General features: G+C 42.2%; 1 protein-coding gene across 1 annotated transcript in view; it reads right to left on the bottom strand.

Moving 5' to 3' along the window:
- Positions 1–4,701: 4,701 nt before the first annotated feature.
- Positions 4,702–13,118, bottom strand: part of phgdh (phosphoglycerate dehydrogenase) — a 48,482-nt gene continuing 40,065 nt past the window's right edge. Inside the window, exon 12 of the mRNA XM_039757585.1 lies at positions 4,702–6,849. Within this exon, the coding sequence (XP_039613519.1) occupies positions 6,695–6,849 (155 nt within the window). The 3' untranslated portion in view covers positions 4,702–6,694. The remainder of the gene's footprint in view (positions 6,850–13,118) is intronic.

Here is a 13,118-nt window from a genome sequence, read left to right as displayed (position 1 = left end):
CAGACAGACAGACAGATGTTGGATTTTAAATATATATATATATATATATATATATATATATATATATATATATATATATATATATATATATATATATGTGGTCCCGGCCGGGACGCCCAGGAGGACCAGAGGAGGGCTTGTGCCTCCTCCAGACCGAGGGGGGGCGTCCGTCCTGGTTATGCTGGGGGCCTCGGGTAAAGGGCTTGGAAGCCCAGCCCTGTAGGGACCCGTGGCCACCGTCAGGCGGCGCCCCGATGCCGGTATATCCCGTGTGGTCCCCGGCAGGGATGCCCAGGAGGACCAGAGAAGGGCTTGTGCCTCCTCCAGACCGAGAGGGGGCATTCGTCCTGGTTATGCTGGAGGCGTCGGGTAGAGGGCTTGGAAGCCCAGCCCTGTAGGGACCCATGGCCACCGCCAGGCGGCGCCCCAGTGCCTGATTATCCCGAGAGCCCGGCACTTCCGCCACACCAGGAAGTGCCGGGGAAGACTTGAGGACACCGGAGAGCTGCCGGGAGGACAGCTGGCACTTCCGCCACGCTGGGGCGTGGCCAAGGGAAGAATGCCGGGAACACCTGGTGCTCGTCCGGGAATCATATATAAGGGGCCGCCTCCCTTCAGTGAGCAGTGGATGTCGGGTGGAAGTGGACAGAGCTGGAGCGAGGACTGGAGGCGGCCAGGAAAGAAAGGCACAGAGACTGTGAATCGGTGCAAGAGGCACTGGGGTTTTGGGTTGCATGTAATTTGTAAATATTGTAAATAAATCGTGTGTGGTGGAACTATGTTGTCCGTCTGTGTGTGTCCGGGTCAAAGTTCACAATATATATATATAGTGGACTATGGCCGGCCAGTCATACCAGCCAATACCCCCAGGCCGCTAGATGGAGCCCTCCCTGCGGCATGGAGGTGCCCCGAATGCCAGCAGGGAATCGTGGACATTGGAGTTTTCCCTCACAGCCCTCCTGGATACCCTGGGGGCCACCAGAGGACACTGCAGGGAGGCCCAGGGACTTTTATTTGCCCTATAATCCGGAAGTGCGTCTTAGTCACAGCAACAGGGGATATGATGTACTTCCGGGATGAAGAAAAGGAGTTTTGATCTGACCTGGAAGTGTTAGGAAGTCACATGGGCTGAGGGTTCTGCAGCACTTCCGGGTCATGGACTATTAAGGACTATTAGAGATCCCAGACGGATGAGCTGAGTTGGGAGGAAGGGTGACAACGCGTCTCGGAGAGAAGGATTGTTTATTGTATTGTTATTATTGATTGTGATTTATGAGTATAGTGGAGTGGAGGGTGCTTTGTGCACTGTATAGTTTAAATAAATTAATAATTTGGACTTTTATCTGGCATCTGATCTGAGGGTTCAAGGGGACGACAGCGCCCCCTATCTGTCACAATATATTGTATATATATAATAGTAATGTTGCACTGCACAAATATACTTGACTTGAGCATTCCTAGTTTCATCCTCTCTCTGTACGTTTAGCATTCGTTTGCTCAGAGGTTGATGCCATTGCTGCTTCGTGAGCAGCTGTTCTTTTCTCCATCCTAGCGGCCCGCTTCTTTTCTTCTTTCGTCAACATCTTTTCACATTAAAACTGATTAAGTCAGTGTTTGTGTTGCAATTACTTAGTATGTTTTCTTTTAATTTTCACTTAATCTGGCACTTAAGTCTTCACTCTGCCTCAAGAATGATTTAAGATATGAAGAAGTAAGGGGAAGTGACGGCAAAGGTGTTAGGGATGAGAACGGTGCCCATACTCATGTGCTGCAAGGTCGCTCTGCTGGCCACTGCTGAGTTTTGATTCTATAATAAAATAAAAATAAAAAGAGGAATAACCTTGGAGGTCAATCATCACCCCGAAAGCGGATAGTAGACATCACGTACATATGTGTGTACCAAATTTCAGGTCAATCGGTCAAACAGTTTGCGAGCTACAGGTGATTTAAAATCCTGGACAGACAAACGGACAGCCACGGTAGCGCATTATACAGGTGCCGGTCATAAAATTAGAATATCATGACAAAGTTGATTTATTTCAGTAATTCCATTCAAAAAGTGAAACTTGTATATTAGATTCTTTTATTACACACAGACTGATGTATTTCAAATGTTTATTTCTTTTAATTTTGATGATTATATTAAATTAGAATATTTTGAAAGGTTCAATATTGAAGACACCTGGTGCCACACTCTAATCAGCTAATTAACTCAAAACACCTGCAAAAGCCTTTAAATGGTCTCTCAGTCGAGTTCTGCAGGCTACACAGTCATGAGGAAGACTGCTGACTTGACAGTTGTCCAAAAGACGACCATTGACACCTTGCACAAGGAGGGCAAGACACAAAAGGTCATTGCTAAAGAGGCTGGCTGTTCACAGAGCTCTGTGTCCAAGTACATTAATAGAGAGGCGAAGGAAGGACAAGATGTGCTAGAAAAAAGTGTACAAGCAATAGGGATAACCGCACCCTGGAGAGGATTGTGAAACAAAACCCATTCAAAACTGTGGGGAAGAGTCACAAAGAGTGGACTGCAGCTGGAGTCAGTGCTTCAAGAACCACCAGGCACAGACGTATGCAGGACATGAGTTTCAGCTGTCGCATTCCTTGTGTCAAGCCACTCTTGAACAAGAGACAGCGTCAGAAGGGTCTCGACTGGACTGCTGCTGTGTGGTCCAAAGTTATGTTCTCTGATGAAAGTAAATTTTGCATTTCTTTTGGAAATCAAGGTCCCAGAGTCTGGAAGAAGAGAGGAGAGGCACAAAATCCACGTTGCTTGAGGTCCAGTGTAAAGTGTCCACAGTCAGTGATGGTTTGGGGTGCCATGTCATCTGCTGGTGTTGGTCCATTGTGTTTTCTGAGGTCCAAGGTCAACGCAGCCGTCTACCAGGAAGTTTTAGAGCACTTCAGGCTTCCTGGTGCTGACGAACTTTATGGAGATGCAGATTTCATTTTCCAACAGGACCTGGCACCTGCACACAATGCCAAAGCTACCAGTACCTGGTTTAAGGACCATGGTATCCCTGTTCTTGATTGGCCAGCAAACTCGCCTTACCTTAACCCCACAGAAAATCAATGGGGTATTGTGAAGAGGAAGAAGGACTGAAGATTGAAGGCCACTATCAGAGTAACATGGGCTCTCATAACACCTGAGCAGTGCCCCAGACTGATCGACTCCATGCCACGCCGCATTGCTGCAGTAATCCAGGCCAAAGGAGCCCCAACTAAATATTGAGTGCTGTACATGCTCATACTTTTCATGTTCATACCTTTCAGTTGGCCAACATTTCTAAAAATCCTTTTTTTGCATTGGTCTTAATTGATATTCTAATTTTCCGAGATACTGAATTTGGGACTTTCATTAGTTGTCAGTTATAATCATCAGAATTAAAAGAAATAAACATCTGAAATACATCAGTCTGTGTGTAATGAATAAATCTAATATACAAGTTTCACTTTTTGAATGGAATTACTGAAATAAATCAACTTTGTCATGATATTCTAATTTTATAACCGGCACCTGTATATAAAGATAGAGATGTTCTGGATTACGGAGACTCAGTCCCACTGGTATCAAGGGTACATTCCTTCACACAAACACACCCGCACTAACTCACAGTGCTCAATGTAGAGCCGCTTATCAGCTGAACACTCACTTCTCTGGGATCTGTCAGGAAACTGGAGTGCCCCTAGGGAAATGGAATGGAAATATTTAGAAACCATTCTAAACTTTTGCTAATAGTGAACAGAGGGTGTGTATTATAAAAAGGACACTGCCCAGAGAACGAAAAAGAAAAAATCACCATGGGTGGAAGAATGTGAAAACTCTAAACAGGCATGGGAATGGAACCCAGGCCTCTACAGCCAAGAATGCAAATGCAGATCTGCTTAGTAACTGTGATGCAAATATTTAGAAATCATAACAAACAGGCTAATAGTGAAAAGAGAATGTGTATTATAAAAAGGACATGGACCAGAGAAAGAAAAAAATATAATAATTGTATAACATCCATCCATCATCCAACCCTCTATATCCTAACTACAGGGTCACAGGGGTCTGCTGAAGCCAATCCCAGCCAACACAGGGCACAAGGCAGGAAACAAACCCCGGGCAGGGCGCCAGCCCACCGCAGAAGTACATAACATTTAAAGGTCAATTAAGTGTACTCTATCCAACCCATCAACCCATCCAAAAATCAGTTAAAACAGACTTAACTGGACATTCCACTTAACACAAGGATTATGAAATGTTTTATACCAGTAACGGTGCCTGACTTGAGCATTCCTAGTTTTCATCCTCTTTCTCTGTACGCTTAGCATTCGTTTGCTCCACCCTAGCGGCCCGCTTCTTCTCTTCTTCCGTCGACATCTTTTCACGTTAAAACTGATTAAGTCAGTGTTTGTGTTCCAATTACTTAGTATGTTTTCCTTAATTTTTCACTTAATCTGGCACTTAACTCTTCAACCTGCCTCAAAAATGAGTTAAGATATTGTAACGACCCGTGGTTGAGTATTGAAGTTTTCGGAGCCGAACTCTGCCGCGCACTTCCCCAAGCTGGTCGGCCAGCGGAATGCCAGCGCCATTGCACGCAGCTGTACCTAGCTCATTAAGCAAGCGAGCACTCGTGTCCCATACACCGCACGACTCCGAATGTCTCCGTACATAATTGCATAGATGAAATCTAGCAACACACAGCTCTGTCCTTTTGTATCTCTTTATTAGAGCAGATAGTCAGAAACAAAGCTCAAGCTAAACACACTGCAAGGCCATTGTCAAGGTCATTCATAGAAACATCCCTCTCACTGATGGTAACTTGTTACACTTACTTATACCTGGGCTTCAAATGACCCAAGCCCACCCAAGCAACCGAAAAATAAACACATGTAACATTTATAGAACAGGAAATCAATTACCTTGCCCAGTACAAACAGTAAATGTTACAGAAATATACCCACAATGCACCACACTGTCAGCACTGACTGCCGGGTCATTACACAATGAAGAGGTAGTGATGTAGTGACAGAGAAGGTGGTAGGGATGAGAACGGCGCCCATACACATGCACTGCGTTGCTGCCGTGCCAGCCGCAACCGAGAGTTGATTCTACAATCAAATAAAATAGAAATAAAAAGAGGAATAACCTTGGAGGTCAATCATCACCACGAAAGCGGATAGTAGATGTCACGTAGTATACGTGTACCAAATTTCAGGTCAACAGTTCAAACTGTTTGCGAGCTAAAGGTGATTTTAAATCCCGGACAGTCAAACAAACAGCCACGGTAGTGTATTATATGTAAAGATACTGCCCTTTAACAAATGGTGGTCACCATGAATTGTAAATGATATCATTAATTTTAAACTAATGTACAAATTAATAACTATTTGAAACATAAAGATTGTGACGAACGGCCCGTATGAGCAGTAAGGATCCCTGGAGGCCATTGGAAGGACAGGAGGTGGCAGCTTACTCGAGCTGGTGCTTTCTCTAAGATAGTAGGCGGTAGTCAACCCAGGCTGGGATCCCTGCAAGGATACCCACAGGGGATACTGGGTATTGTAGTCCTGGGGACAGCCCTGTTGTGTTCTGTGAAGTCCGCCAGGGGGAGCTGCATGGTTTGTTGGCACCTGCTCCGTGGTGCTTCAACCTCACCCAGAAGTGCTTCAGAGCCAAAGTGTCACACCACTGGAAGCAGTCCTGGGTTAGGATTAAAGGAGCAGCCTTGCTTCAATCTGGGAGTCAAAGTTGGGAGAAGGTAGACTAAGCTTTCTGGAAAAAAAGAGCCAGTCATTGTGCTTGGGAAGTGGTGGGCTTACTTTGAAGTGAGAAGTGCTTACTGTAAAGAGTTTCCCACAATAAAAGTGTTTGATGGAGTTGTGTCCACCTCTGTTTGTGTTGAGAGTTTGGGGAGCTGCAGCGCCCCCTGGTGACCACAATGTATAAAGCCTGTTTAACAGACCAAGCATTGTTTGTATACATTAAAATACGATTCTGTTATTCAGATCACTTACACTAGAATCCTTTGCTCTGTAAAAACATTTAGAGTTTTATGGTGATGACAAAATCCTACACAAAGAAGCAACAAATAATCTATTAAAGTTGTCCAAAATCCAACTTTAGTGCCCGTTTCCTTGTTTGTGAAACTGGGTAATGCTGCAATCCCCATGACCCCTTTCTTTTATTGCCTGCTTTATCTCCCATTCCATTCATGTTGCTATTCTTTTTTATTAAATAACTTTAAAATGAGCTTCTTCCAGTTAAGGTATACTTTATTGTGCCCTTTCAACAGAAAAGTGACTCAACAAGTATCTTCAGTGAAGCACCTGCAGCACAATAAAATATATATTACCATATCAAATTCAAAAAAACTGGAGACAAAAACATAATAGTTGGCAGTTATACTAACAGTTAACCATTTCTTTCACATAAATGAACAGTTTTTAACATTTAACATAAAAAGGGTACATTTAACAGTGATCTCAATAAAATTATTCTAAACATTTCACATTTATAAACCACTTTTATATTAATACTTAAGAATATAGTTAACCGTTATTCACATTTGAATATAACTCACTTAATACTCCGAGTTATTTTTTGTCATTTTGTTTTTCTAGAAGCTGCATGTCTGAGAAGGCGAGTTCTAAAGCACAAAAGGAACACTCCCAGAAGCTATAGAGTGTGACAAAGACATTTTTAAATGGAAAACTGGGCGGCTTCCTTCACATGCGCTTTCACAGCAGCCAGATTGTCTAACAAAGAAGACAGTCCCATCATGCACCACTGTTCTCCTTCTGTAACCGAAGAGGCACTAAATGACTCAATGTCAAGGCCAGATTCTGACAAAATACCTGGAAAGAAAAAAACACACAAAGACAAGTTAGAGTATTAATTAATTAGTAGATAGATAGATAGATAGATAGATAGATAGATAGATAGATAGATAGATAGATAGATAGATACTTTATTAATCCCAAGGGGAAATTCACATAATCCAGCAGCAGTATACTGATACAAAGAAACAATATTAAATTAAATAGTAATAAAAATGAAAAGAATTAAAATAAAATTAATGTTCGCATTTACTCCCCCGGGTGGAATTGAAGAGTCGCAGAGTGTGGGGGAGGAACGATCTCCTCAGTCTGTCAGTGGAGCAGGACAGTGACAAAAGTCTGTCACTGAAGCTACTCCTCTGTCTGGAGATGATCCTGTTCAGTGGATGCAGTGGATTATTTAGTAACGGCGCACTGCATGATAACGTGCAGTGAATACACTTGACTTGAGCAGTCCTAGTTTTCCTCCTCTTTCTCTCTACGTTTACCATTCGTTTACTCAGAGGTTGATGTGCTTGTTGCTTCCTGAGCAGCTCTTCTTTTCTCCACACTAGCGGCCCGCTTCTTCTCTTCTTTCGTTGGCATCTTTACTCATTAAAACTGATTAAGTCAGTGTTTGTGTTCCAATTACTTAGTACGGTCTCCTTAATTTTACACTTAAGCTGGCACTTAAGTCTTCAATCTGCCTCAAGAATGACCCCAACTCTCTCTTCTGTTTCTTTTTCCGGTTTCTTTGTGATGGCGGCCTGCGCCACCACCACCTACTCAAAGCATCATGATGCTCCAACAATGATGGATTAAAAGCCAGAAGTCTACGTGACCATCATCATCAAGTCCTTCAGTGAGAACCCTAAATCCAAAGATGACTGATTCATTTATGTGAGGTAGAATGCCCAGAGGGGACTGGGCAGTCAAATGGTCTGGAATCCCTGCAGATTTTATTTTTTTCTCCAGCCGTCTGGATTTTTTTTTGTTTTTTCTGTCCACCCTGGCCATCGGACCTTACTCTTATTCTATGTTAATTAATGTTGACTTATTCTATTTTCTTACTGTGTCTTTTATTTTTCTATTCTTCATTATGTAAAGCACTTTGAGCTACTTTTTGTATGAAAATGTGCTATATAAATAAATGTTGTTGTTAAGATATGAAGAGGTAGAGGAAGTGACAGCAAAGGTGTTAGGGATGAGAACGGCACCTGTATGCATGTGTCGCATGGCCGCCATGCTGGCCGCTGCCGAGAGTTGATTCTACAATAAAATAAAATAAAAATAAAAAGAGGAATAATCTTGGAGATCAATCATCACCCCGGAAGCGGATAGTAGACGTGACGTAGTATACGTGTACCAAATTTCAGGTCAATAGTTCAAATGGTTTGTGAGGTACAGGTGATTAAAAGTCCTGGACAGACAAACTGACAGCCACGGTAGCGTATTATATAAGGAGATACTGCCCTTTAACAATTGGTGGTCACCATGAATTGTAAATGATATCATTAATTTCAAACTAATGTACAAATTAATAACTATTTGAAACATAAAGGTTGTGATGGACAGCCCGCACGAGCAGTAAGGATTCCTGAAGGCCATTGGAAGGAATGGGCATGGCAGCTTACTTGAGCTGGTGCTTTCTCCAAGACAGTAGGTGGCAGTCAACCCAGGCTGGGATCCCTGCAAGGATACCCACGGGCATGCTGGGTATTGTAGTCCCGGGGGACAGCCCTGTTGGGTTCCTTGGTGTCCGCCAGGGGGAGCAGCATGGTTTGTGGGTGCCTGCTCCGTGGGGCTTTAACCTCACCCAGAAGTGCTTCAGAGCCAAAGCACTCCAGGGTTAGGATTAAAGGATTTAAGTCTTCAATCTGCCTCAAGAATGATTTAAGATATGAAGACGTAGGGGAAGTGGCGGCGAAGGCGGTAGGGATGAGAACAGCACCCATACGCATTTGCCGCATGGCCACCCTGCTGCCCACAGGCCAACAGTTGATTGTAAAATAAAATAAAATAAAAATAAAAAGAGAAATAACCTTGGAGGTCAATCATCATGAAAGCAGATAGTAGACATCACGTAGTACATGTGTACCAAATTTCAGGTCAACAGGTCAAATGGTTTGCGAGCTACAGGTGATTTAACAGACAGCCATGGTAGCGTATTATATAAGAAGATCACAAAGAAAAGTACATACTCCAGAAAAAAACCAAAAACTAACAATGGCAGAAAAGGTTAACTTTTCTACATTGAAGTATAGTAAAAGAATATATTTTTCTTTTGTACCAAAATCGAAAGTAGACAATCTGTACAAAGGAATTAAAATATATATTTTGAGACATCTTATTATCATGCAATATACAAAGATATTGTAAACCATTACAGAATCTATTACTTTATTGTCTTGCCTGTCTCCTTATTATAATTTACCAGGTAATTATACATATATATATATAAACATCTACGCGTGGAAGTGTGTGTGTCTGTCTGTCCAGCCCGGAAGTGCGAGGCTACGGCATGAAGCTCAATGAGCCGGCAAGGCGGCCCCAAGTTAAGGAGTCAGAGGAAGAAAGAAGTACGAGGCTACAACATGAAGTTGAACAAAAGTGACTCCGTCGTTAAAGTGAAACCGTCAAGGAGAGACAAACAAGAGAGAAACTCGCTTAGTGGCTGATAGACAAGGGGGGTGAGCATGTCCACAAAATGAAACCACCGACTCTGCATTTCAATTTTTTTTCTGATGGATTTTTACAGCACGGGCTTGCACAGCTAGTAAGATAATAATAATAATAATAATAATAATAATTCTTTACATTTGTATAGCACTTTTCTCACTACTCAAAGTGCTTCAGGGAGCGGGGAGCCACTTTAACCACCACTGATGTGTAGCACCCACCTGGATGATGTGATGGCAGCCATTATTGTGCCAGTATGCTCACCACACATTAGCTGTTAGGTGGTGAAGGGGTGACAGAAAGACAGAGGATGATTAGGGGGCCAGAATGACTAGGCCGTAGTGGGCAATTTGGCCTGGACATCAGGACACACCCTACCTACTCTTTATGAAGTATGCCCAGGGATCTTTTGTGACCACAGAGAGTCACCACCTTAGTTTTATGTCTCTTCTGAAGGTTTGTGCCATTTGTACAGCACAGTATCCCCGTCACTGCACTGGGGCACTGAGATCCATATACAGGACACAGAGTAAGTGACCCCTGCTGGCCTCGCCAACACCTCTTCCAGCAGCTGCCCAAACTTTTCTTAGATGGTTTCCCATCCAAATAGTGGCTGGGCCTGAACAGACTTAGCTTCAGGTGGATGACCTGTTTTGAAGTGCATGTGTTATGACAGCTGACAATGTTGAAAATATTAACATTTTTTATTAGCATGACGTTACTGAGATATTAGTATTATAGTTATTAATGATTAAAAGAGCACTACCTAATGTAATCAAGAGTATAACTTCAATAATGCTGTTTTTGGTTGTCACCGAGTACACTTAGCCAAACCAACCAACTACTCTGCACCAAAATCGTCCCATGGCAAAACTCTGTGGACTTGATAGATTTTGGTGTGCTGAATCCACTTCAGAAACTGAAATGTCACTACCACAAACTGTTTCTGTAAGAGATTAGAATCAGTGAAAAATGCCATTTTGAAAACAATTTTCGATTTTTTTATAAATACATTATTTGTTTTGTGGCATAAGTATATTTCATACAAGAATATTATTTGGATTATCTTTTGATGTGAAAACATTTAACATAAAAACATCATCATTAATATTAGTTGAGGTGGAGAACTGCAAAAGTCAAGTATGAGGGATATCCAGAAAAAAAGGTTACAACAGCTGTTAAAAATCGAAAAATGAATATATTTCAACCAAATTTACAGGGTATGTTCCAAAATATGTGTTTATTCCTCAACATAATCGCCGTCAACTTCGATGCACTTCTTCAGCCTGGGCACCAGCTTTTTTATACCCTTGTCGAATACGCTCCGCTCCACATCCGAAAGCCACTTCTCCACTGTCTCCTTCACCTCCTCATCGTTGGAAAAACGTTTCCCACCCAAGAATTCTTTCAGTTTGGTTTCCACAAGCTGACGATGGATCTCGGCCCCGGATTCGCAACGCAAAGTGAGAAACTTGATGACCAAACGAATCTCGCATCGGCGGTAGGTGGAGGAAACGGCCTCAGCAGAGGCTGACGAACTCGCTTGCTGTGATGACATTTCACAACTGACTGACGCGGTCCCGGGATTATTTTGACCGTTAGGACCCCACTACACGCAGGTATGCCAACCTTCGAAAAAAAAAATTCCCTGCACCCTCCAGGGCACTTGTAACCTTTTTTTCTGGATATCCCTCGTATTTTGCTACACATTTTTTGCTCTCGATCAGTTGGTTTTTTATTAGTTCTCTAATTTTTTCAAAATAGCCACATATTTATATTTTGAAGGTTAGCAAGACACCTTCTTATTGTCCAGAAAAAGTTGTTGTTAAATGTTTTTATGCAAACATGCAAGGTTGGGTTCATTTGTACATTGTCTCGACCAGGTTACTGGTAAGCAAACAGTAAAAGAATACGTAGCCTTCTTCTACTGAGACAACAAAAGTCACTGGTTTGAGAAATCTTTGAAAGGAATGTACAGAATATTATAAATGGGAGTGGAGTGCGTCTTTGTTTGCAGACCTCTGTTGGTCATTTCACTGTGAAACACCTTCACAGGATTATAAGAGGGAAGTACTTTTTTCTAAGTAATCGATCTTATATACAAACGTCTGCATGTGGAAGTGTGTGTGTGTGTGCCTGTCTGTTTGGCCAGGACGTGTGAGGCTACAGCATGACGCTCAAAGAAATCGACTCTGTCACCAAAGTGAAACTGCAGAGAAAAGAGAAACTGGCTTAGCCGCTGATAAACAACGGGGTGAGCACGTCGGCAAAACGAAACTGCCAAGGAAAGAGAACCTCGCTTAGCCGCTAATGCACAACCGATGCGATTAATTGATTAAAGGGCCAGAATCCTTGGTTTCTAGGAGCCCGGGCTTTTTACAGCATGGGCTTACACAGCTAGTATATATATTTAAAAGCGAAAACCCACTGACTGATTCATCACTAGATCTCCTAAACCCCAAGTCCAAGAATTTTGAAATTTGCCTTTGAGGTTTGCTTTAGGGTCCAGGTGAGAGACAGCACGGATTTTGTAAAACTCCTACCCTAAGGGGGTGAAACTATAATATTTTATATCTCAAAAATGGCCAATTTTTCTCAGTAATGCTGAAATATGTCAGTTTTATTTTGTTTGATACTATTTTTTGCAATTTTTACAAAAAATTATCTTTATACAGTGTGGTTGAAAAAACAGGACACAGGCCAATATTGAATGTTCTTGCAAAATTTTACAAAATATTTCTGAAATTCAATATCACATAAGAAACTGAGACATACTGGTTTCGAAAATTCAATTCACACTACGATGTCGCGGCACCGGACAGCAATTGACACGTCAAAACATTTTCGATGTTCTTTTACAGTGACGGTACGTGGCATTGCTGGTTAGTGTGAATTGAACTATTTAAAATAGACTGAGTAATATTTTTATAAGACATTGCCGGTCAGTGACGTTCCGCAGCTTGGCTAAGGGAACGAGCTATATTAACGCCTAAAAATGACAAAGCTACAGAAATCAATGACCGTCTTTTAGCCAAGCTAAAATACACACGAGGTGACCCATTGACTCAGTAGCACAGGTTTAAGAGGCTGTACGCTGTCCAGAGGAGTTCTTGCATATGCTCAATCCTCGAGGTGTTCCACCGCACAACTTATTTTGAAGATAGGAGCACCAGTTAAGCTTTTGATAAACTTAAATCCTCCTAAACCGTGCGGCAAATAAAAGCTTTACACAAAAAATGTAATCGAAGTATACTCTGATCAAGGAGAAACTGTCTTTATGCCGCGTATTCCTCTTATCTACCATCTGACTTTCCTTTTCAATTGAAATGCCTGCGATTTCCAATTAAAGTGTGTTTTCCAATGACTATCAATAAAGCAGCAGGTCAGTCTATTAAAGAGGCGGGAGTGGATTTGAGGGATGATTGTTTTTCTCATGGCCGGTTTTATGTGGGAGTTCACCTCGCTCCCTATTCATTCTGAAGCCTCTGGGGGGGATTCACATCTAACGCTGTACACAAAGAAGTACTGCAGCTCCTTGCTCAACACGTTTGCTCCTTTTGTGTGATTTTCGTAATACAGTGCAGACTTGGTACGTATTCAAAAACTGAAATAAAATCATGTCCATGTTT

This window comes from Polypterus senegalus, chromosome 6, assembly GCF_016835505.1.
Source record: "Polypterus senegalus isolate Bchr_013 chromosome 6, ASM1683550v1, whole genome shotgun sequence".
Lineage (NCBI taxonomy): Eukaryota > Metazoa > Chordata > Cladistia > Polypteriformes > Polypteridae > Polypterus > Polypterus senegalus.
Note: the sequence above shows the minus strand (reverse complement) of the source record. Positions and strands in the feature narration are given on the sequence as shown.